Genomic DNA, 23,886 nt, shown 5'->3' on the forward strand with positions numbered 1-23,886 from the left:
ATCAACAATGACGCCTATTACATATTTAATTAAAAGGAGTTTTTTTGTTTATTTGTTTATTGTTGTTAAATGTTGGAGTGTTTTAGCTTTCTTTGCTGAATTCACTCTATTTTAATTCATTTAAAAATGAGAAGTTATAACAATTTTCACTATCATAATACATTGTCATTGTAATAGATTTTAAAGGTATACTGATGTTTCTCTTAATATTTTCAAAGCTATGTAAACAACATTATGAATGAATTTTATTTAACACTACTGATACATAAACAAACTATTCATATAGATACCAATAGCCAGTGTAAAAAGAAACATACTTCCATACATAATCACATGAATTATACCGATTCTAAAGTTGTATAAATTTCAAAAAATAAAATTTCAACAATACACTTTTAAAATGCAAACAAAGAAAACGTTACACTTACATAACTCCACAATGTAGTTTTTGAAGAGATATGAATAAGATGAATTTCACCAGAAAATTCCGCTACTAATAGAAGACATGAATCATCTGACAGTGAGATGCAACAAGCATTGCTATCTGTAATACAATGTTTTATAATCAATGCTTGGCTCAATGAAAAGGTTTATTAAATAAATAAGTTGAAATTGTAGTTCGGATATGAAATAAATATATTATACACATTTAAATGCATATTTACCTGTTTCAAACTCCCAAAACAGTTCAGAACATTCTTCTTTAAAAATTGATATCTTTCTGTCCACAACAGTGATTAAATACAAATGAGATGAAGTACAGAGAACTGAATAAACTTCTTGTACCTAAAATGAAATAAGAAGTATACTCAAGGCTGGTTCTACTATGGTACCATTTAATTTCAGCAAGTCACCTCATCCTACAATAAAATGGTTCCTAAACTTTTTAAATTCTGTACCACATTGATTAGAATAAAACAATAAAGTATGCAACAATAAAGTATTTTAAACTTAAAATCAATGCAATCCTAAATGTGAGTTTATAAGAAAACTATAATACACTTTAGATCTAATATGAATCTCTTATCCTAAATTTAATTCTTTAAATTTCAGAAAAGTCGCAATATTGAGAAATAACTAACAAATAATCAATGTGAAGGCAGGTTAAAACCATATATGAAGAATAAAGACCAAAACAAAACATTCAAATGGTGAATTTTTACATTTCTTTCAAACTTTTATTCAAATATTTTGGATTAAAACTATATAATCAAAAATATATACCATAATTAGAGAAATTATCTTGTAATACTTTCCTTCTTAACTTATTTCTAAGCCAATGTATTCCAAATTTAAAATTTCTGTAATTCCCTTTCCCCATTAGCACAAATTCTCTAACAATACGGTTATGACATCGTTATGTACAGCATTCAGAATAAAGAAAATCGTTATTCTTCGCTCAATAGTTTGTATTAACAGGCTTATAACACAAAAATTACAGAAAATTTTGTTATAAGTTTAATGAATCATTAATGAACATTTAATGAATCATCAAGTTTAATCCACTCATCAGTAAAATTCACAGGAAATGGGCATAAATGTGTGTATTTTCGTTTTCGAGATTTTAATAACTACGATTGCAAAAAGAAACACTGAACATTATAAAAACTACTCATTCAAGAGCTGCCACAATTCATTTATTCTGAATTTTGTATTTTTATTATAAAACAATTGACAGGCTCCCGATGGGAGAAGGTGCGCTTTCGACAAGCATGCATTTCATTAAAAGTGGCTGATTTCTATTTAAGGCCGCTTTTATGTATGCAAGCCCAACAGAGTAGAGACTGGATATATTCTCAAGAAACAAATTATTGGTGTCTTTTTCATCGATAAAAAAACCCATCAACAATAAATTCATGGTCACAAAATATGAAATCCTATTATTATTATTTTAAATCCTTACTTCGGATTTAATGACAGGCAAACTCTTTACTTGAAAGGGGCATGTCAAAATTTCCGTACTTTCCGATTCAAAAGTAGAATTGAGAGCTTGAGTCCCGTTCTTTGTATCAGCCCACATTATTTTTCAACTAATGTAAAAAATAAAACAAAAAATTTCTATTGTTCATAGTATTCTATTAATAAACACAAAGAAAATGAAAAGCGAAAGTAAACACAGATGTCTTGAAAATTACGCGCGTAAACTAAAATGTCAATCAACCTGAAGTTGCCAACAACTGATGTAAAATTCGATTGATTAGCTGGAATAAGGAGATAAAATTTATGGAATAAATTTAAAATGTAGTTTGATAGAAATTTCGACAGAGATATATTAATATCATTTAAATATTAACAATAATTATTATTATTTCAGCAAAATAATCTTCACTTTATAAATAAATAAATTTTTGGTACATGCTTAACACGCATTTCCAAATTTACTTTAAATTAAAGTATTAAAACATTTCTAATTAATGAAAACTGCCAGCCATGTAGAAAACAAAAATAAATTTTAATTACAAATTAAATTAACAAATATAGATCATGATACATTGGCCGTATATCCATCGACCAGCACGAGGCAGAGGTTCGGAGCAAGCCGGCGGAGCCAGGAAGTGAGTCACTGGTTTTCGTTGGAGAGCAAAGTTCATCTCCATAGGTATGAGTGATGCTTGTGACCAGCTGGCGAAACAAACAGTTATTTATCGCCTGTTTGGCCGCTGCACACTCCCTCCGCAGTCTCATTGGAAATGAACATAACGACGTGGAGGTCGAACTTGTCGCCCAGTGCGAGTTGTTTGCCTTGTTGGAACGAGGATGGATGTCTCAACTGGAAGTGTCTTAGTACACTTAATAGTGGAACTTGCTTCTTGCTTGGCTGGTGGTATACTTGAACACTCAGGAGGAATTATAAAAGCAGGCTTCAAACGGTCTATAGAAATGGTATGGGAAGCTCCCTTGATCTCGAAATCAAAAGTTTTCTGTCGCCTGACAAGAACTTTGTATGGTCCATCATATGGTGCTTGTAGAGGTTTACGTACGTCATGTCTCACAAATACATGTGAACACACGTTGAGATGAGGATGCACAAAGATTGTCCTTTGTCCATGACAGGACGTTGGAACTGGCCTCATCGTTGCAAAATGACGTTTTAAGTCCTCCACGAGCTGCTTGGGTGATGCATCTCCAAGTGTTGGATCGAAAAATTCTCCCGGTAGCCGCAGAGACTTGCCATACATCAGCTCAGCAGTCGTCGCTTGTAGATCCTCTTTGAAGACGGGCCGGAATCCGAGTAACAAGGTGGGCAGTGCTGCAGACCACTGATCTGTGTTGTAGGCTTTCAAAGCTGCCTTTAATGGGCGGTGGAACTCCTCGATCAGGTCATTGGCCTGAGGATGATAAGGAGATCTTATCCTTTTAATTCCTAGTAGCTGAGAGAGAGCACGGAACAAATCACTCTCAAACTGTCTGCCTTGGCCAGTAGTAATTCTTACAGGACAACCAAATCTGGCTATCCAGTGCTTAAAAAAATTTTGCGCTACTGTCTGTGCTGTCATGTCTGGAATTGGTACGTTATAATCTATGGGGCTTCTGGCCATCTCGTGAACCTATCTATCATTGTTAAACAGTAATAGTTTCCTTGAGAAGGAGGTAGAGGGCCTACAAGGTCCAGGTGTACATGTTCGAACCTCTGTGATTGGTCTACAAATTTTCCTACGGGGATTTTAGTATGGCGAATTGCCTTCGATTTTTGACACGGGATGCAATGCTTAGCCCAATTGTTGCAATATTTTCGAATGGAAGGCCAAATAAAACGCGATCGGGTTAATTTTGAAGTGCTGCGAATGCTAGGATGAGATAAATTAGGTAGTGATGCAAAAATTTGTTGACGAAATGATTCAGGAATATAAGATCGGGCTGTACCTGTTGATACATCACAATAAATGGGCGTTTGACAATTTGGAAAAGCAATTCTTTTAAATTGTAATGTTTCGGAATTATCGATTAATTTTTTAAATTCAGAATCAATTTGTTGCGCTTGTGCAATTTCGTTATAATCTATGGGATTTGGCATGTTTATAGCGTTTATCCTAGAAAGTGCATCTGCTAATATATTCTCAGAGCCCTTTATGTGATGAATATCGGTAGTAAATTGGGATATAAAATCTAATTGTCTAGCCTGTCTCGGAGAGCATTTATCCAAGCGTTGTTGGAAAGCGTAAGTTAACGGCTTATGATCCGTAAACAAAGAGAAATTTCTAACTTTAAGCATATGCCTAAAGTGTTTGATGGCAGCATAAGCTGCTAATAACTCTCTGTCGTAAGCGCTATAGTTTCTTTCTGCTTGGGAGAGTTTCCGAGAAAAGAATGCCAGCGGTTGTAATTCTTCATCTACAATGTTCCTCCGATTGCAAAGTCTAAAGCGTCGACTTGTAAAATTAATGTGGCATCTGGTTTTGGATGTGCCAATAAAACAGCATTTGCGATTAATTGTTTACAATTTTGGAATTCTTCTTCCGCTTTATCTGACCAATCCAATTTCGTTTTATCATTCTTTTTCGCTCCTTTTAAATATGAAGTTAAATGTACCTGATATTTTTCTATGTTCGGTAAAAATCTACGGAAAAAATTTTAAAAACCAAAAAAACTCTGAAGATTTTTTACTGTTTTTGGTTGCGGATACTGGAGAATCGGTTGGACTTTATCGGGTAAAGGTTTAGTCCCCGAACTAGTAATTAAATGACCTAAGAAAGGAATTTCTGAGACGCCAAATATGCATTTTGAAACATTTATGGTTAGTCCATATGTGTTTAATCTCTCCAGTACGATTCGTAAATGAGATTTATGCTCTTCTTGGCTGGAACTAAATATTAAAATATCATCCAAATAGACATAGCAAAATTTAATATCTCTGTCGTGGCTGGTTCGTGAGTGCTTTGAAAAAAATTAGGCAAATAGAAAACTTAACAGATTTATTTCAGATTCGTTCGAGTTACTCTGCTCAGTAACTCCTTCTCCTCCAAGAGCCAACACTCGAATGACATCACTCTTTTGAATTACACTCGCGCTAGTTGCCTAGCGCCATCTATGAACGTTTATTTCCTAACGCTTCAAAATCCAATCTCTACATCCCCAATGTAAGAGTAGTGTTTATATGAAAATATAAACTCACCTCTGAATTAAAATTATGAATTGGATTTTAAAACGCATCTAATAACATCAAATTATTCAAATAAAAGTAAACACAAATGCAAAGTTAATTCGAATGAATAACTAATAAACATTTAAGAAAGCAATGAGGTAAAATAAGAAATGCACAATTGAATATAAATACCATCTTGATAATAAGAAACTCACTTATCTGTTAATATACATTAATATATACTCAATAACTATATAATCACTTATCAACTAATAAACACAAATTCATAATGAATATAATCACTTAATAAACATTAATACATAATTAAGAAAGGATTTCACTTGATAAACATTACTCAAATAATATTTCAAATATAACCAAAACTGATGAATGAAAATTTATAACAAACACTAGAAAAAGTTATATTCCTGTAACCAATCCTATTTCAAACAGTTTTGCACATTATACTCTTAAACTTGCGAATACCAATTATTCAACATATTAAGAAAATGATAATAAAAAAAAACATTAAAACAAATATACATAATATCAAGCATAAATTATTATTATTTTTAGTCACTAATCCCCTATTGATATATAAAACAGAAAAATGATATTAGTACTAAAAAAATGTTTTTCAGTCTATTTTGGTAATAAATGTGACAGGGCATCAGCATGCGGCAATTTAGAAACAGGGCAATGTTTTAATGTTATGTTGAATCTCTGCAAGGCAAATACCCACCTTTGTAGTCGAGATGACTGAGGAGCTCACTTGGTCAGATAAGGAAAGGGGTTATGATCGGTAAAAATGTGGATCTCGGATCCAAACACAAGGGTTTCAAACTTTTTCAAGCTCCAAACTATAGCAAATGCTTCCCGTTCGATTGTCGACCAAGATTGTTGGCTTTTGTTTAATTTTTGACTTGCATAAGCGATAGGGCACATTTTTCCATCAACAGTCTGTGATAAACACGAGCCAATCCCGATTGACGAGGCATCACAATGAATCACAAAGGGTTTGCTCATATTCGGAGTGTGTAGAGTAGGAGCGTGTAACAATGCTGATTTTAATTTTTCAAAAGCAACACTATGCATTTCACACCACGGTAATACATCAGGGCTTCTTTTCTTTGTTAGTTCCGTTAATGGAAAGGCAATCTCGGCGAAATTCGCAATATAATCACGATAATAGTTGAACAGGCCAAGAGCACTACGTAGTTGTTTCTTGGTTTCAGGTACGGGCAAACGAGAGATCGTTTCTAACTTAGCTGGATCAGCTTGATGCTTTCCTGAGCCAATTATATGTCCCAGGTATGAAATTTCAGATTTCGCGAAAGCACACTTTGAAAGATTAACAGTGAATTGCAGCTCTTCCAATCTATCCAGCACCAAATGAAGATGTTTCAAGTGAGAGGAAATATCATTGGAGAATATAGCAATGTCATCAATATAAGCACGGCAAAATTCTCTGTATGGTGACAATGCTTTGTTCATTTCCCTTTGAAAAGTTGCAGCTGCATTTTTCAGCCCAAAAGGCATTACCTTAAAACGATATTGTGCTCTATGGGTCTTAAAAGATGTATAATCCCACGAATCTTCTTCCATGGGAAGCGAATAGTACCCCTTCAAAAGATCTAACACACTAATCACATTTGCCTGTCCTATGGAATATATTAGTTCCGTTGCGTCTTCCATGGGGAAATCGTCGGTTTTAGTCACTGCATTCAAAGCTCGATAATCCACGCACATCCTGATAGATCCATCCTTCTTGTTTACACAGACTATAGGATAAGCAATGTCAGCTGAGCTCTCTTCGATTAGATCTAGTTTTAGAAGCTCTTCGATTTGGGAGTCTATTTGAGGTTTCAACGCTTCAGGAATCCTGTACACGTAAGGTTTTTTTCCTTTCTTTATCGTCCTCTAATTTTATCTTGTGATGACCAACCTTTACAATTTTAACTTGTCCGGTAAATATTGAATGATGATTCTGCAATAAGTTCAGGCTTTGGCATTTCACTTCCTCAGAAAGATGTCGCAAATCCACTTGATCAAATATCTCTTTCCAGTAACATACATTTTTATAACTGGGGGATGAATAAACTTCTCCAAAGTCTGCATCATCTTCAAAGATCATGCCTACAGCATTAATTCTTGGATAGTATTTCCGCATTTTATTTGCATGACAATGCCGAATTTTTCCATCGCTAAGTTTTACTTTATATGAATGTGGAGGGCAATGCTCGATAACTTCTCCAGGACCAGTCCAACGGGCATATAATTTGTTAGATGAATCAGGTATTAATAAATAAACTTGGTCACCTGGCTTAAATTCCTTAGAAGCGGTTGGCGGTTAAAATATTCTGCATATGCCTGCTGTTTACCAGAAGCGATGAGAGATGCTTCCTCTGCAGCTTTTTCTAAGTTTATTTTTTGCTCCTGTAAATAATCCACAACTGATTTCTCCATCTTTAACGGAATGGCAATATCACCATACCAGCTCGATTTTAGAACACTGAGAGGTCCTCGTGCTTCACGTCCATACATCAACTTGAATGGCGAAACACCCGTCGTACAGTTAGGAACTTCCCTGTACGCAAAAAGCATATATGGAATGTATTTATCCCAATTACTCGGATCAGTTCTGATAATGTGATGGAGTGAATTTTTGAACACCCTATTATATCTTTCTATAAGGCCATTCCCAGCTGGATGGTTAGGCGTCGTAAATCTGGGAGAACAACCTAATCTTTTCATGAATTCCTGGGTTAACTTAGAAATAAAGTTCGTTCCATTATCACTTGCAATAACATTGGGTATTCCAGTCCGCATGAATATCTCCAATAAAGCATCACACGTAGCTTTAGCCGTTAACGAACGAAGAGGGATAGCCTCAGGCCATCGAGAATGCTGGTTCATTAGACATAATACATACTTATGCCGACGAGCAGAAGGGGGTTCAATGGGTCCTATTAGGTCTATATTTACTATCTCAAATGGCAATTCCGGAAGGAGAACAGGAGTAATAGGAATTTTATCAATCATTTTTTCCGGACTCCTCAACTGGCATTCTTTACAGGATTTACAAAAGTTTTTGATATCATCTGTCATATTTGGCCAATAAAAACTGTATTTAATTCTTTCACCAGTCTTTTTTAATCCCATATGGCATCCGAAAATTGATTCATGTGCTAATTTAAGAACATGCTGTCTCTTATTTTTGGGCAAAACCAACTGACTCACTTTTTCGCCTAATATTTTATCCCGGCGGAATATTAATTCATCATTCATAAAAAAGTTTCCTTTTCCAAGGGATAATTTTTTTCTTACTGACAGCAAAGTATCACATTTTCTTTGTTCTTCTTTCAACGCATTAATTTTGTTTTTCTTATCCAAAGAATCGCTTTCATTTCCGCTCAGTTGTTCTTCGCTCTGACTAACTCCACAACAAATCATAAATTCATCAAAGCTGTCTTCCATCGGCGCCTCTAATCCAGACGTGTTTTGGCTGCGGCTGTGGTTTATGCTTTCTCCCAATAAGTTTAATACAGAGGGGGGGGGGTGATGAATTGCTCTTGAATTCTATCCGTGACAGCTGCAACTATCTCAATAGGCCTGGAAAATCCTTCGTTGTTTTTATCTTTTAATGATATTTGAAAACTCGAAAGAGTAGCGTTAATCCTTTCTCCAAATGCACTTTTTAAAATGAGTTTTCCTTTTTCTTTTTGTTCACTCGACACATATTTAGAATTTTAAACTGGTATCATAGCACCTGAGTCAACTAGGGTTTTCAGTTCTCTATTGTCCACACAAATATCAACGTAATGTAAAGGGTTGATATTTAAGCTTTTTTCACCATTAATTAATTCCGACTGAATTTCCGCGGTTAAAATGTCTTCCCGTTTCTTTTCTGCCGCAGATTCTCTCAACTGCGATTTTTTATGTCTATTTGGGCAGTCTCCAGAAAAATGCGACAATCCACAAACGTAACAGTCCCTTGTTACTTTTCTTGAATTTGTAGTTTCGTTTTTATGAAAGTTTTTGTTTCTGAATTCTCGTTGATGCGGGGGTACATATTTCCGTTCCGAAAAATGTCTCTCTTCTCTTTCGTCGTAGGTTTGATGTTTAGAAAAGTTATTCTCTTGATATAGTTCTTTCTTTTTCCTGACACTGTTTGATCGCACATTTTCATAATCATCTAATTTGCTTGCAGTTTCGTTTGGATTCGTGAATTGTGACCAAACATCAATAAAATGTTCTTTAATATCCGTAGGTACTTTTCGCTTTATCTGTTCTGTTATGATTAAACCCAACAAACTTTCAAAAGTAGTTATTTCCAATCCTTGAATCCATTGCTCAAAATAATTTTTAAGTTCGTAAGTAAAATCGCACCAGGTAGTCTCCGGTCTTTTAAAATGAGTCAAACTTTTGCCTGAATTTTTCCGGGCTGAGTTTAAATCGTTTCACTAATAAACTCTTGATGTGGTCATAGTCCTTAACTTTCTCGATTGGCTCTCGAGCGATGAGTTGGGTTATATCCGTTGGCAATAATCCTAATAGATGCGACACGTAATCTTCTCGTTTTATTTGAGCCCACTCGGCTTGCCTCTCGAACAACAGCAAATATAAACTGATATCACTGTTCTTTTCATCGAATTTTTGCATCACGTGCCTGAGTTCTATCTTGGGAGTTGGTAATTCGACATCCACGGGTACACTGGAATATTGCAGCTTCAGTTTCTCAAGTTCGAATTCTCGTTCTTCTTGTGCCTTTTTCTCCTGCAATTCCCACTCTTCTTTAATTTTTCTTTCTTCAAATTCTCGTTCTTCTTTAATTTTTCTTTCTTCAAATTCTCGTTCTTTAATTTTTCTTTCTTCCAATTCTCGTTCTTCTTTAATTTTTCTTTCTTCCAATTCTCGTTCTTCTTGCTTTCGTTTTTGATCTTCTCTCTCTTTTCTATCCTCTATGATAAATATCATTTGTTTCTTCACAAACTCTTCCTCTTAATTTTCACTTCCAATAATTAATTTTTTTAAGTCCACAATTTTCATCTCTAATGAAACAGTTTCACCCAGCTCTTCCGCCAACAACTTCAAATCTTCCTTTTTCGCACTGCCTAGGAGGGCCATATCGATACCGAAAGCACACACCTTTATCGAATAAAGTTCGTCAAAAATAGCACTCAATTCTCAATCCTGTCGACTGCGCCAAATGTCGTGGCTGGTTCGTGAGTGCGTTGAAAAAAATTAGGCAAATAGAAAACTTAACAGATTTATTTCAGATTCGTTCGAGTTACTCTGCTCAGTAACTCCTTCTCCTCCAAGAGCCAACACTCGAATGACATCACTCTTTTGAATTACACTCGAGCTAGTTGCCTAGCGCCATCTATGAACGTTTATTTCCTAACGCTTCAAAATCCAATCACTACAATCTCCCAGAATTTAATTCATGAATCGCTGAAACGTTTGTGCTGCTCCACATAGTCCAAAATTTAAGAATGGGAATCCAAACAGTCCAAATGGTGTACAAACTGCGGTTTTTTTGTATATGATCCGGATGCACTGGTATGTGAAAATAAGCGAGGACTATATCAAGTTTCAAAAAAATATTTTTCCCGTGGAGTGTATTGGAAAAATCCTGGATATGGGGTATACGGTAAAGGTCTGGTACAGTACAAGCATTCAATCTCCTATAGTCACCCACAGGACGAATGCTGCCTGAGCTTTTGGAAACGACATGAAGGGGAGATGACCAAGGTGATTTTGATAGCCGGCATATGCCTTGGTCCATCATGAACTGAAACTCTTTTTTGACGGCGTCATACATTTCTGGATTTAGTCTTCTAGGTTTACTATGGAAAGGCGGACCGGTTGTTTCGATAAAATGTACCGTATTATGTTTAACAGGTTTTACCCCAAATGTTAATTTTCTTAATTCTGGGAATTCCTCCAAAATTTTATGGTATACTGATTCACCAGAAATAAGTTTTAGAGACGCATAATCTGTTGATTTTGAAATTATTCCGGGTTGGATGAATTTAGTAACATTATCAATAAGTTTGCGCCCTTTTAGATCTATTAATAGGTCAAAAGTTTGTAAAAAATCAGCCCCTATTATGGGAACAAACACATTAGCAATTAAAAATTTCCATGGGAAATTTCGCCTGAGACCTAAGTCCACATTTAATAATTTAGATCCATAAGTATAAATTTTAGAGTTGTTAGCTTCAAAAAGTTGCAGAGAATCAGGCTTCAGATTTTTTTGGTGTTTGTTGAGAGGTATGCGCGAAACATTAGAGCCAGAATCTACCAAAAATTTGAAATGGGATCTCTTATCAAAAACATGCAAACGATACGATTGCGTGGCTGCCGCCGATATAGGTTGATCGACAGCCGCTATTGCGAGTTTTCCTGATCCGCGTTAGTTGAGTACGAAAACGGCGATATGCACTTCAGTGCCTTTTCTCCGAAACGCGAATGATAATAACAGAATTTTCTCCCACGATCACCGGAACGCCAGCGAGAAAAACTGCGCTATCTGTTTTTCCGATGGAACGGGCCTCAGCTTCTGTCACGGGAAAGCCGTTGTACTTGCTTACTTAAAGTGGCGATTTCGCTTCGGAGTGCAGTAAACTCATCCAGAGTGGAAGCTTTCCACATAGCAGTACTTTCCGCTACTCGGCTGACGGCAAAGACGCTGTTATCTGTTGATGAAATACAAACCTCGGCAATTTTGTCGGCCATGTTGGCCAAATTGTCCAGGGATTCATAACTTATTGATAAAATTGCCTGCATTTCTGACGGCAGTCTTTGCAGCCATAAAGTTTTGAGGAAATCATCTTTTATGCCTGTGCCACCACCGAGTTCGCGCATCTTTCAGAGTAACTGCGATGGTTTATCGGCGCCTAAATGTAGTTCAGAAAGCAGTCGAGTAATCTGTTCATTTTCCGAAGCGGAAAATTCGGCTATAAGTCGAGTCTTTAACGCATCATATTTGTTGGTGTCGGGGGGGGGGGAGGTGAGTAAAATATCAGCTACCGCAGATAAAGTTTCCGGATCAATAGACGCAATCAAATGATTGTATTTTGTAAGGTCGTTAGTTATTTTAGCTAGAGCGAAATTGCTTTCTACTTGGATGAACCACAATTTTATATTGTTCCTCCATAGCGGCGGTATTTTCACCAAAAGATGGGATACCTGCGACTCTGTCCGAGCGTCAGCATTGACAGTTTCGTTTTCTGTATTCGACATTTTTGGTTACTCGTTGTGGAAAACTGATAATTTTTACAATAATTACGAGTACTAGAAAAAGTTATGATCATTTAAATACACTTGGTTTTTAAAAAATTTAGGAGTTAAGAATCTTAATAATAAACATTGCAGCCAAAACGAAAGTAATAAGAAATTAATACTTGGAATACAAAAAATAACACGAAAAATAATATTGAATATAAATAATATGATTTCTTCGCCAAAATAATGGGGAAATGAAATATTGACCAATCACAGAGAAATGAAAAGAAAATCCGAACACATACCTGGTCCTTGATGCATTACTTCTCAGCACAATAATCCATAATGGGTGGTATGTACGAAATATAATTGAAGAGGTCAATTACTAAAATCTGATTTGAGCATATTTTAGAAATTTTAAGGCTGGACTTCGCAAATATTAGAAGAGTAAAAACGAAAGTACCGAGTCACCAGTTTGGTGCATGGCTTAACACGCATTTCCAAATTTACTTTAAATTAAAGTATTAAACGAGGCAGAAGTTCGGCAGAACACGAGGCAGAAGTTCGGAGCAAGCCGGCGAAGCCAGGAAATGAGTCACTGGTTTTCGTTGGAGAGCAAATTTCATCTCCATAGGTATGAGTGATGCTTGTGACCAGCTGGCGAAACAAACAGTTATTTATCGCCTGTTTGGCCGCTGCAGATTTTATAAGAAAAAAAACTGAAATTGATCTTGATAATATCATTTTTTTTTCTGAGTGAATAGAAAAAAAATCGCTTTTCCTTTTCTTTTTTTGGTGAATTGTCAAAAAAAAAAAGCATCAAAAAGACTGTTGACCAATGAAAATCAAATTTGATAATGAAGCAAATTTTAAATAGAACCTGCAATTCTAAATAGATTTTAAATACAGAAGGGTTTTTTTTCTTGCAATGGGATCGGTTTGTCGTAACCACAAATGTCGACGGATTGCCTGGAGACAGCTGATATCTGACCACCCCGACAAACCAATCTAACCATACGCCAAGGAAATCCACCTATATATGAAGTTGAAAATCGCTTCCAAGAAGTTCTGTATTTAGGACTAGACCACGCATTATAATAAGGGATGATGAATATTTAACAAAATTTTACTTTGTGCTTCAGACGACGAATTTAATTTTTTTTTTCGTCTTACTATCCCAAGTAGCACATACATAGTATCATACAATACCATAAAATTTACAAAAATAACGATATAATATATTTCACAATGTAAAATGTAAGGATTTTATAATATTATACAATTCTTTTTCATGGTATTGAGTAAGGTTTTACAATACTGCAAATGTCAAATTTCTTTCTATGGTATAAAAAAAAATATGCGTTGATCATCGTTACTTCTACGTATTTCAGTCATTTACGAACCCAGATCCTTCGGTTTGATTAATCGACTATTATCCACAGGCCTTTCAAGATTTTGCATAAGTTTGGTTTAGTTTAGTTATATTAACGTTCCATTTTTAAAGCAACACTAAGGCTATTTTGGGACGAATCTCGTAATTTTGAACCACACCAGTGGAAGGACGTTTAGCCCCGACAGATTTAACGTGTATCAGACCCGCTTACACGACGGTTCTTCAGGAAACCAGGTCTAGAGATTTATATTCCACGATTTTTTGAATAACAAATTTTGCTATTGTTAATTTTCAATATTTGTCCCAAATATCTATTATTTCAGTCATATTATTAATTAAAAATTATTACTGAATATTAAATATAAAATTTATTAATTGTAATTAATACTTAATTTACTAATTAAAGTAACGTGTGATTGAATTAATTTATCTATTTCAGCTTACTTCTTAAATTTGATTTTTTTTTCAAAACTATTTATTAAATTTCTTTATTCGAGTAGACCATTTTCCGAAAAATTTGAAATGAATATATGTCATTTCTTTAAAATGTTTACTTTAGTTCTACATTCTACCAATAGATGGCGCCAGATGTAAATGGAATATATGTAAAGTCAAGTCACAAGCAATTAAAAAGGATTTGTATGGAATAGTGCATCATCAAATGCGAATATCAGAAAGTCAAAGTTACTTTCATTTAGTGTAGCGGCGACTTCACACTTTCCAGTGAAGTCACCGCTCCGATAAATTTCAGTGATATGTAATTCAATGATACGACAATTCCAATAACCGTTCTGTTCACTTTTCAACCCATTCACAGATTTCTCCTTTTCTGTTTTGTTCGAGAGCCTCCATTGGACAGATCGTATCGATTGTTACTTTCCAGTGAAATCATCGCTCCGATAAATTTCAGTGATATGCAATTCAATGATATGATAATTCCAAGAATAACCGGTCCGTTCACTTTTCAATCCATTTACAGATTTCTCTTTTTCTGTTTTGTTCGAGAGCTTCCATTGGACAGATCGTATCGATTGTTACTTTCTATCGCGATCCAAAACCTGTAATCAAAATATCACCAGTAAGATCATATCGAGGATTTGAATCACACCACTTTGAAAAGTATTGATCACTGGTATTTGTGACTTTAAGATATTGCTTACGTAATAACCACTCGTAAAATATTCGTAATCCCTAACCAAGTTCCGAATTTGAAACCCTCCGCTTCCGAAGCCGAGACCCTACCACCAGGCTACCGCTGCTTTCTAATAAATTTGGTGGGTTATGGTAATGGAGTATAATTTATGGAATACTATCCCTAAATCTGAGTAACACTATTATACTTTGTTAAATTAAAATTTTGCAATTTCTGGATTGTAATATAGTTTAAAATAAAAGAGAGATTTTCCGCTCGAAAGTGTAATTCACTGTCGAAGCAAATTAAGGAAGAATGTGCAAAAGTAGATAGTTTTGAAAACAAGACATTTTTAGAGACCACTTAAATTTTTTGTGTTTATGAACAAAGTAATTTAAGCATTAATTAAAAGGTGAAAATATACTCCCTAAAACGCGAGTAATTTATCATACTTTTTGATAGTTTGTCTTAACAGAAAAAAATACGATTAACAGACATTTTTATTAAACATTTTGTAATTTAAGGTATGTGTTTTCGTTCGGATTTCTTTTTTTTTTTTTTTTTTTTTTTTTTTGAAAAGCGTTTTAAAATAGTTACATTTTTGAATTTTTGCATAAAAAAGATTGAAAAAATATCTATTAAACCAAAATATTTCAGTTAGGTGTAAAAATTTTTAAATTGGAATAAAGTTGCTAAAAACAGGTATAAAGCAAAATCTTCTAGTTGATATTGTCCACAAATGATATGCATAAAATTTTGCAGATAAGAAATATACTATATAGTTCCTAAGTTAAAAATAAGTCATATTTCTCTTCATTCTTTAAACATCGGGTTTCAAATAATAAATAATATGAAGTTTCCCTTTTTTTTTTTTTTTTTTTTCACATTGCGTAGCATCAAAACAATTATAAAATATTAATGTATATTTTGCTTATTCTTCAGCTTAGGAAATACAAAACATATTAAGAAATTATTATAAAAAATGTGAACAAAAAATGAGTATTAAATTTTAATGTAAGAGGTTTTTCGTAATGAGAAAATGCTACCAAAAATTAGAATTTGAGAAAACAGCATATAAATATATGAAAGGGCATAAAAACTTATGTAAATACAAATATAAAAATCTATCTCACTTCCCAGAAAATAGAATAACAAAATTCAAACGGTTTTATAAAGACCTATTCAAATTTAAAGAATATTAAATTTTAAAAAATCATAATTTTGCAGAAAAATCGACTTTTTAATGTAGTCACTACCTTAAAGAATTTTTATAAATTTTATCTTAATTGCTCCCTTAACAAAATATTTTTTAACTTCAAGTTTTAATAATACAACTTGGGTTATTTTAGAAATCCTTCATCATTCAATAAGCTGAGCATTTCCTAATTTTCTGTCTGTAACTTTACACATCTAGTTATATCAAAGGAAATATTGTTTAAAAATGAATGCAAAAAAAAAAAAAAAAAAAAAAAAAAAAAAATCCGCTATTGATTGATTTTGAAATTAAGCTTTAATTAAAGGTACAATAAAATTTTATAAAAATTTATTGAGGATATATCGTATTTATTGAAACCTACTCTCCATTTAGAAAGATAGGCACTTCATACTTTGAGTATCAATAACAGGAAAAAAAATACAGAATGAAGTATTCTGTAAGTAAAACTTATCTAAATTTCACTTCAACAATGAAATATATTGTTAAAAAATACGATACGTATTTTCTGTTTTTTTTTAACGATAATGTTTAAGTTTTTTTTATTCTTTTGAAATTTTAGTATATGATTTTCTATTTTTATTTTGAGAAATTCGATGATATATCCCAAACATAATTTTGTTTTACAAATGTTATTTGAGATTTTTTAAATATATTTTTGCATATTTAAAAATAAATTAGAAATTGTGTATCAGTAAACAGTTAATGATTATTTCCTTTTTTTAACGTAATTGCAAATTTTATTGTCAGTATTTTGAATTTAAAGTGAACTTTTCATGAACATTTCTCAACTGACTGTGCTTAGAGAAAAATAACTTTTTATTTGCTGTCGGGTAAAGATAAACGTTCAATATGGAATTTATGTCTAAAGGTAGGAAACAAGATTTAATAAAGCTTGCCACAGAATTTGGTGAGGAGGTGGAAGATGATCTTAAAGTGATTGCATTACGGGAATTAATATTGAAAACGTCGATTTACAAAGAATATTTAGACTTTGTGAAAGATACCCAAGAAAACATTATGACTGAAAGATTAGAACGTGAGGAACGAGAACGTATCGCTGATGAAAAAGAAAGAATAAAACGGGACAGAGCTTACGAGTTGGAGAAACTCCATCTGCAAGTGGAATCTCAGTAGTTGGAGCAGACATCTGGTCTTGAACTTTTGCCTGCATACCACCAAGCTACATTTAACTTGAAAAGTTGCTACCTGACTTTGACCCACAGGATGGGGACATGACCCTATCCTTAAATCTATTCGAACGTCAAATGAAGATTCTAAAAATAGGTAAAAAGAACTGGGTTGCTCACCTTCTAGGGCTACTACCCAATAATGTGGCACAGTTCATTGCAAGAGAACCTGAAGCACATAACTTTGATCATATTAGATCCATGTTACTTCAACGGTTTAAATTAAGCGCTGAGAGGATGCGACAACTCTTTGTAACTCACAAGAAAAAACCTGAAAGCACATGGAAAGACTTCCATTTTAAACTGCGTAGCTATTTTGAAGCATGGCTAACAGAATTGAACATAACGAAGATTGAAGAATTAAAAGATCTAATGATCCTGGATCAAATGAAGAAACGCGTTCTTCCCAAAGTCAAGAACCATTTTATTGATGTATGGAGTGAATGGGCTACCCCAAATGATCTAGTGGAGAAATTGGACAGTTATGACAACTTACTCTGTAAACCTAAAGCTTCCCCCAAAGTCACACGAAACAAAAGCGATTTACCCAAAAAGGAATCAATATCAATCAACCCGATTTGAGCAAAGAGATGATAGACAGGGTCTGCCGTGGACTCCCAGTCAAAGTAGGCGGGATCCCAGCTACAAAGACAGACCCCCTCTATCATGCTATGATTGTGGAGCACCAGGAGTTGTAAAGGCAAAATGTGCGAAATGTAATCCTATGGTTCAAGGAGACAGCACTCAACCTCCAACCCTTAATCCCATGAACTTTCATAGTATCTCAATGGAAAGTCAGCCATCAAGCCTTATTGAAATTACGATTTGTGGTTCCCAAGCAACAGTGTGTGCCGACACTGGGACTACACATTCGGTTGCCGGAGGAAAACTTTACCATTTCCTCAAGAATAATGGACGAAAATTCGAAAATATTACTGTTGACATGGCCCTAGCCGACGGGCATGTACAAAAAACAAATAAACTCACAATGACGGTAGATATTGGTGTGGCAGGAAAAGTTTTCCCCACGAAACTTATAGTCTTGAAGAATTCCAAGGGAAACCGAACTCTTCTCGGTACAGATTTTCTGAGAGCTGCAGGTATCGTCCTGGATCTTCAGAAAGGGCTTTGATATTTCTCAGAGGCTCCTCACCAATCGTTTAACTTTATTGAACTTCCGTCAGATATTAAGTTTCTCCTGGTTGTACCTGTTGCATCCCATCCCTATCAACTTCGAGAAAATGAGGGTGCCCATCTCTCGGATGAACAACGGACGAAATTCAATTCCCTGCTCAAAAGGTACGAGAAATGCTTCCAACCAAGGGGAGAACCAACTCCTTTCATCGAGCATCGAATCAACACTGGTAATTATCTCCCAGTCTCCGTACCACCATATAGGATGTCTCCAACTAAAAAAAGAAACGTTGAAACAAGAAATTGATCGACTTCTTGTTGAAGAAATTATTGAAGAGTGCGATTCACCATATGCTTCTCCAGTGGTCCTAATTCCAAAAACAAACGGTATCATGAGACTTTGCAGACTACAGGAAACTGAATTCTATCATTGTTCCAGACTCTTATCCATTACCACGAATGGACTATCTTCCACATGAGTCAATGCCGACCCCTTTCATGTCAGCAATTGATCTGAAAGCCGGTTATCATCAAGTAAAGATTCATTTAGATGGCCAAGACAAAACAGCGTTTGTTTGCCCTTTTGGAACTTTTCAACTTTTGGAACTTTTCAACTTTTTGTTTGCCCTTTTGGAACTGGCAACTTTTCAAAGATTAATAGACCGTTTCCGCAGTGATCTGAAAGATATCTTTACTCTCGCTTACCTAGATGACATTTTTATTTTTTCAGAGACATTTAAAAAACACCTCTCAGACTTGCAGTGTGTCTTTGAAAGACTGATCCTCTTTAAACTTCAAGCCAACCGCGAGAAGTGCTGCTTTGCATCCTGCAAAGTGAAATATTAAGGTTTTTGGATAACTCAGAAAGGAATAGAAGTTGATCTTGAGAAAATTGCCTCTATCCAGAGCATCCCACCCCTCAGGGGCTCACCTACTATAGGTGAGTACGGGTGTCCCAATCCCGAAGTACCCAGGGATCTTTACTCCGGTTATGATTTACTCTCCACTACGCCTTCTGCTGTCTCCTTTTCTTTCTTTCCTTCGAGGGTAGGCGAGGGAGCTCTCCATGAGAAGCTGTCGCCGCTCTGTTTGCTTCTTGCTTCTCATGGACAGCCAAAAACCCCCACGTGTTGGCCGTGCGTGGCGACCCATTAGACGGGCGGTGCACTGTGGTCCCCGGTGTATCAATCGGCTTGTAGATAGTCACCTAAGTGGTTACTCTGCTAGGGATCAAGCGAAGGGGTTACTCCTTGGGCTTGGCGTTAAAGGTGGTCACTGTCCCCGGGTGTAACTCCGAGCGTATACGTAACCGATTAGCACTATGGTAAGTACTGAGGCTGGAAGTGCTCAGAGCCGGTAGCTGCCATCCCTTGTTAGGCTCCATGGTGGGCGGTGCCGTCGGGCCTCAACCCCTATCAATATCGTATGGGCAAAAAAAACTTTGCTCCCTTCAGTGGGCAACAGAAGAACGTTAAAATTTTTGAAAAACCTTTTGACAAATTCTTTGTTATGAAACGAATTTCTGAAAACAATGAAACATTTAATAGTGTCTCACCATTTCTAGTAGAAAAAGCAATGACAGGTCACTTGGAGAAGTTGTATCAACTCGGAAACTTCGCTCTGGCGACTTACTTGTAGAAGTCGGTAGTCGCAAACAAGCTCAGCAAATAATTAAACTCAAGGCATTAGCATCTATAACTGTTAGTGTAAGCGCTCATAGGACGCTTAATTCTTCAAAAGGCGTTATAACCTGTGGCGAGTTATTCAACGACACCTTGGATAAAATTACAGCAGAATTGAAACCCGAAGGAGTGACGCATGTACGCTGTATAACAATTCGGCGGGATGGACAACTTCTTCCTACAAAACACTTTATTTTGACATTTAATAGACCTAAATTGCCAGAACGGGTAAAAGTGGGCTATATGAGACTAGCCGTGAGGCCTTACATACCGAATCCTCTCCGATGCTTTCAGTGCCAACGATTTGGACACTCAAAATCCAACTGCCGCGGGACTCTCACTTGCGCCCGGTGTGCAGTGAAAGGCCACGAAAGTCAGCAGTGTTCTGCTGAAGAAAAATGTGTGAATTGCAATGGCAACCACACTTCATTTTCTAGATCTTGTCCACGATGGTTGATGGAGAAACAGATTCTAACAGTTAAGCATAAAGAAAATATCTTATACTCTGAAGCTAGGCGTAAAGTTAATGTCCAGACACCGACACCTGGTGTAACTTATGCTTCCGTTTTGCAAAAACAGTTTTGTGCAAATTGCTCTTGCACTAATTGTGTTAAAAATATCAGTGAAAGTAAACCGCCTGTGAAATCAGATTCAGATACTGAAAAGTCCGTAACTAGTGCTCCTGAAACTGGAAAACCTGAGATAGTTTAACGCAAACGGAAATCGAATAAATCACTAAAACTTAAGCTTTCGAAACGTGGCGTTTCCGAAAAACAGCTTTCTCAAAAGATAAAGGCACCAAGTTTACATAACTCTGTCGCTCTGGGACTTGCGAGTCAGGGTATAGTCCAAAAGCATCTATCGTCCATTTTCAGTGGCGTGCCCAAAAGTCCCGAACTTATCGCACTACATCCATCCGAAGAGGAGGATGAAATCCAAATGAGTTGCGATTTATCGACAACTCTAACTAATGTCCCTAATACCTCTCATGCAACATTTTCTTGATGGGTCATTTCCTTTCTTGGAACTGTCGTGGCACTCGGTCCAAGCTAAATGAAATTAGGACCATCCTTAACGATTTTCATCCAGCTTGCTTCTGTCTTCAAGAAACTTTCTTGAAATCAAACATGCCTCTTAAATTGCGGGGTTATAATACTGTTCGGAAAGATTCGGACAGTAATTTGCATAATTCTGGAGGCGTTTGCATTCTGACCTCCAATTCTTTTCCCAGCACACCTCTCTCACTTCATACTAATTTGCAGGCTGTGGAGGTTCAAGTACATGTACGAACATTAATTACAGTCTGTTGTGTTTATTTACCACCTAATGATTCAATCAGTCAAAAGCACCTTGATAGTTTAGTAGCGCAACTTCCAGCACCATTTATATTACTTGGTGATTTCAATGGCCATAGTACATTGTGGGGTTCGCATAACACAAATTCTCGTGGACGACAGATTGAGCAGTTCATCACTAATAATGCTCTCTGTCTGCTAAATAATGAAGAGAAAACGTACTTCCACGAGCCCTCGCGTACCTTTCACAGTTTAGATCTCGCCATATGTTCACCAATGCTTTTTCCGTTGCTAAATTTTACAGTTGGAAACGATTTACACGAGAGTGATCATTTTCCTGCAATAGTATCTCATGCTGATGGTGGTGGTACGACTCAAGGTCGACCTCGCTTCCTATTCCAGCATGCGAATTGGACTGATTTCTCACAACTGGCTAAAATTACTGAAAATATGATTAACACAGCAGATATCTCGATAGCAGTACAGATAGTTCACGATTGCATTATGAAAGCTGCAAATAAATGTATCCCCAAAAGCTCACCCCGTCTACGGAAACTCCGCAGACCGTGGTGGAACAAGGCTTGTCACGACAGTTATAAGAAACAAAAACAGCTTTGGAACAAATTTCGCAGATACCCAACAACGGACAATCTTGTTGCATTTAAGCGAGCCAAAGCTTATGCTCGCTGCATTCGACGGCGTAGCCAGAGGGAATCCTGGCTTAAATACGTCTCATCCATCACTTATTCTACCTCTAGCAAACTACTATGGAGGAAAGTGAAGGCAGCTAATGGAATATATCCGGAATTTTCATTTCATGTGTTGAAATCGGGAAATGTAATTTATTCCTCACCTGTAGAAGTTGCCAATGTTCTCGGACGAGCATTCGAAAAAGTTTCAGCTATTAATTCGTACAGTCCTAAATTTCAAGTGAACAAAAAGCGAGCGGAAGGAATTAATTTAAATTTTACTGCACGTAAATCTCTTGAGTACAATAACGCTTTTAATCTGTTTGAGCTGAAAAAAGCTTTGCATCAAGCACGTGAAACTAGCCCTGGTCCTGATGGAATCACTTACAGTATGCTTCGCCATTTAGATGAGGTGTCGCTGTCCAATTTGTTAAAACTTTTTAATCGAATCTGGTCTGAGCATAAATTCCCTACACAATGGCAAGAGGCAATAGTGATTCCAATCCTTAAGCCGGGAAAGGATCCTGCCAGCCCTTTGAACTACAGGCCAATCGCTCTAACGAGTTGTATGTGCAAAACTCTCGAGCGTATGGTCAATGCCCGCCTAGTGCTTGAGTTAGAGAAACATGGATACATCTCACCGTTGCAGAGTGGCTTCCGACGAGGACGCTCAACATTTGATAACATAGTTCTTCTGGAGACACAAATTCGTAATGCCTTTGTTCGCAGAAATCATCTTGTTTCCATCTTCTTCGATATTGAAAAGGCTTACGATCGTACGTGGCGTTACGGTATTCTTCAAACACTTTTAAATTTGGATTTTAGAGGAAACCTCCCCATTTTTATTCAAAATTTTTTGACTACTCAGATATTTCGTGTACGTGTCGGTAATTTTTATTCCGATCCTTTTATCCAAGCTGAGGGTATTCCACAAGGAAGTGTCCTCAGTGTTACGCTTTTTATAACTCACTTTAGCGAAATTCTACAGCAACTTCCACCATCTGTTTAAGGGACACTATATGTTGACGATTTGCAGATTTCTGCTCAAGGCTGTAATATGCACTTGATTGAAAGGCAACTGCAGAATGCAGTGAACAAACTAGTTTCCTGGTGTGAAAGAAATGGGCACACTCTTTCTCCAGAAAAGATTCGTTGCGTACATTTCTGCCGGAAGCGAAACATGCACCCAGATCCTATAATTAACATTCAAGGAAACGCCATTCCTGTTGATGATGACGTGCGATTCTTGGGAGTGATTTTTGATAAAAGACTCACTTTCCTTCCGCATATTCTATATCTGCGAAAGAGGTGTGAGAAATCTCTTAATATCCTAAAAGTGCTGTCAAATACTTCATTGGGTGCTGATCGCCCATCCCTTCTCCGAATATGCCAAGCCGTTATTTTATCCCGTATAGATTACGGTTGCATGGTATATGGTTCTGCACGCCCTTCTGTTTTGCGCAGGCTTGATACGGTGCATCATTCTGCCCTGAGAATTTGCTCTGGTGCTTTCTGCACATCACCTGTAGAAAGCTTATATGTCATCTGCAATCAAATGTCTCTAGATCTGCGACGTCGGAAATTAATTGCACTATATTATTTCCGAGTGCAGTCGATTCCGAAACACCCTGTTAGGCAGTTGTCTCTACCAGTTGGTCTTCGGAGGCTATATGATGTACGCCCCTCTCACATCCTTCCCTATTGTGAGAGAGTAAAAATTCTGCTGAAGGATTCGGGACTCCATGAGGCTACAATTCAACCTATTAATTACTTTTCTTTCCCACCTTGGGATATTCCAAATTTCTCATTCTTGAACCCGTTTACGGGATGTGACAAATCCACAAC

The 23,886-nt window shown here is 36.1% G+C and overlaps 3 protein-coding genes across 3 annotated transcripts in view; all 3 read right to left on the reverse strand.

The window, feature by feature from the left end:
• LOC129961988 (kinetochore-associated protein 1-like) overlaps positions 1-2,120 on the reverse strand; it is a 102,739-nt gene extending 100,619 nt beyond the window's left edge. Inside the window, exons 1-3 of the mRNA XM_056075641.1 lie at positions 1,904-2,120; positions 666-786; positions 429-544 (exon numbers count right to left, since the gene is read on the reverse strand). Coding sequence (XP_055931616.1) covers positions 429-544; positions 666-786; positions 1,904-2,020 — 354 coding nt within the window. The 5' untranslated portion in view covers positions 2,021-2,120. The remainder of the gene's footprint in view (positions 1-428; positions 545-665; positions 787-1,903) is intronic.
• A 561-nt stretch (positions 2,121-2,681) lies between these two features.
• LOC129962292 (uncharacterized) lies at positions 2,682-3,497 on the reverse strand. Its single transcript, XM_056076038.1, has one exon. The coding sequence runs from the start codon at positions 3,495-3,497 to the stop codon at positions 2,682-2,684; it is 816 nt and encodes a 271-aa protein (XP_055932013.1).
• A 23-nt stretch (positions 3,498-3,520) lies between these two features.
• On the reverse strand, positions 3,521-8,125 carry LOC129962293 (uncharacterized protein K02A2.6-like). The gene is made up of 2 exons (XM_056076039.1): positions 7,465-8,125; positions 3,521-3,654 (listed from the first exon to the last, which is right to left on the reverse strand). The coding sequence occupies exons 1-2, from the start codon at positions 8,123-8,125 to the stop codon at positions 3,521-3,523; spliced, it is 795 nt and encodes a 264-aa protein (XP_055932014.1).
• Between the last annotated feature and the right edge of the window lie 15,761 nt (positions 8,126-23,886).

The sequence above is a fragment of the Argiope bruennichi genome, chromosome 2 (genome assembly GCF_947563725.1).
Source record: "Argiope bruennichi chromosome 2, qqArgBrue1.1, whole genome shotgun sequence".
NCBI classification, from domain to species: Eukaryota; Metazoa; Arthropoda; class Arachnida; order Araneae; family Araneidae; genus Argiope; species Argiope bruennichi.

Coding starts and splice junctions, on each gene's coding strand:
- LOC129962292 (XM_056076038.1), bottom strand. CDS start 3,497: ATGACAGCACAGACAGTAGCGCAAAATTTTTTTAAGCACTGGATAGCC.
- LOC129962293 (XM_056076039.1), bottom strand. CDS start 8,125: ATGATTGATAAAATTCCTATTACTCCTGTTCTCCTTCCGGAATTGCCA. Junction 3,655..7,464: donor AGCATCTCTCATCGCTTCTG/GTAAACAGCAGG, acceptor AAATCCCCGTAG/GAAAATTTGTAGACCAATCA.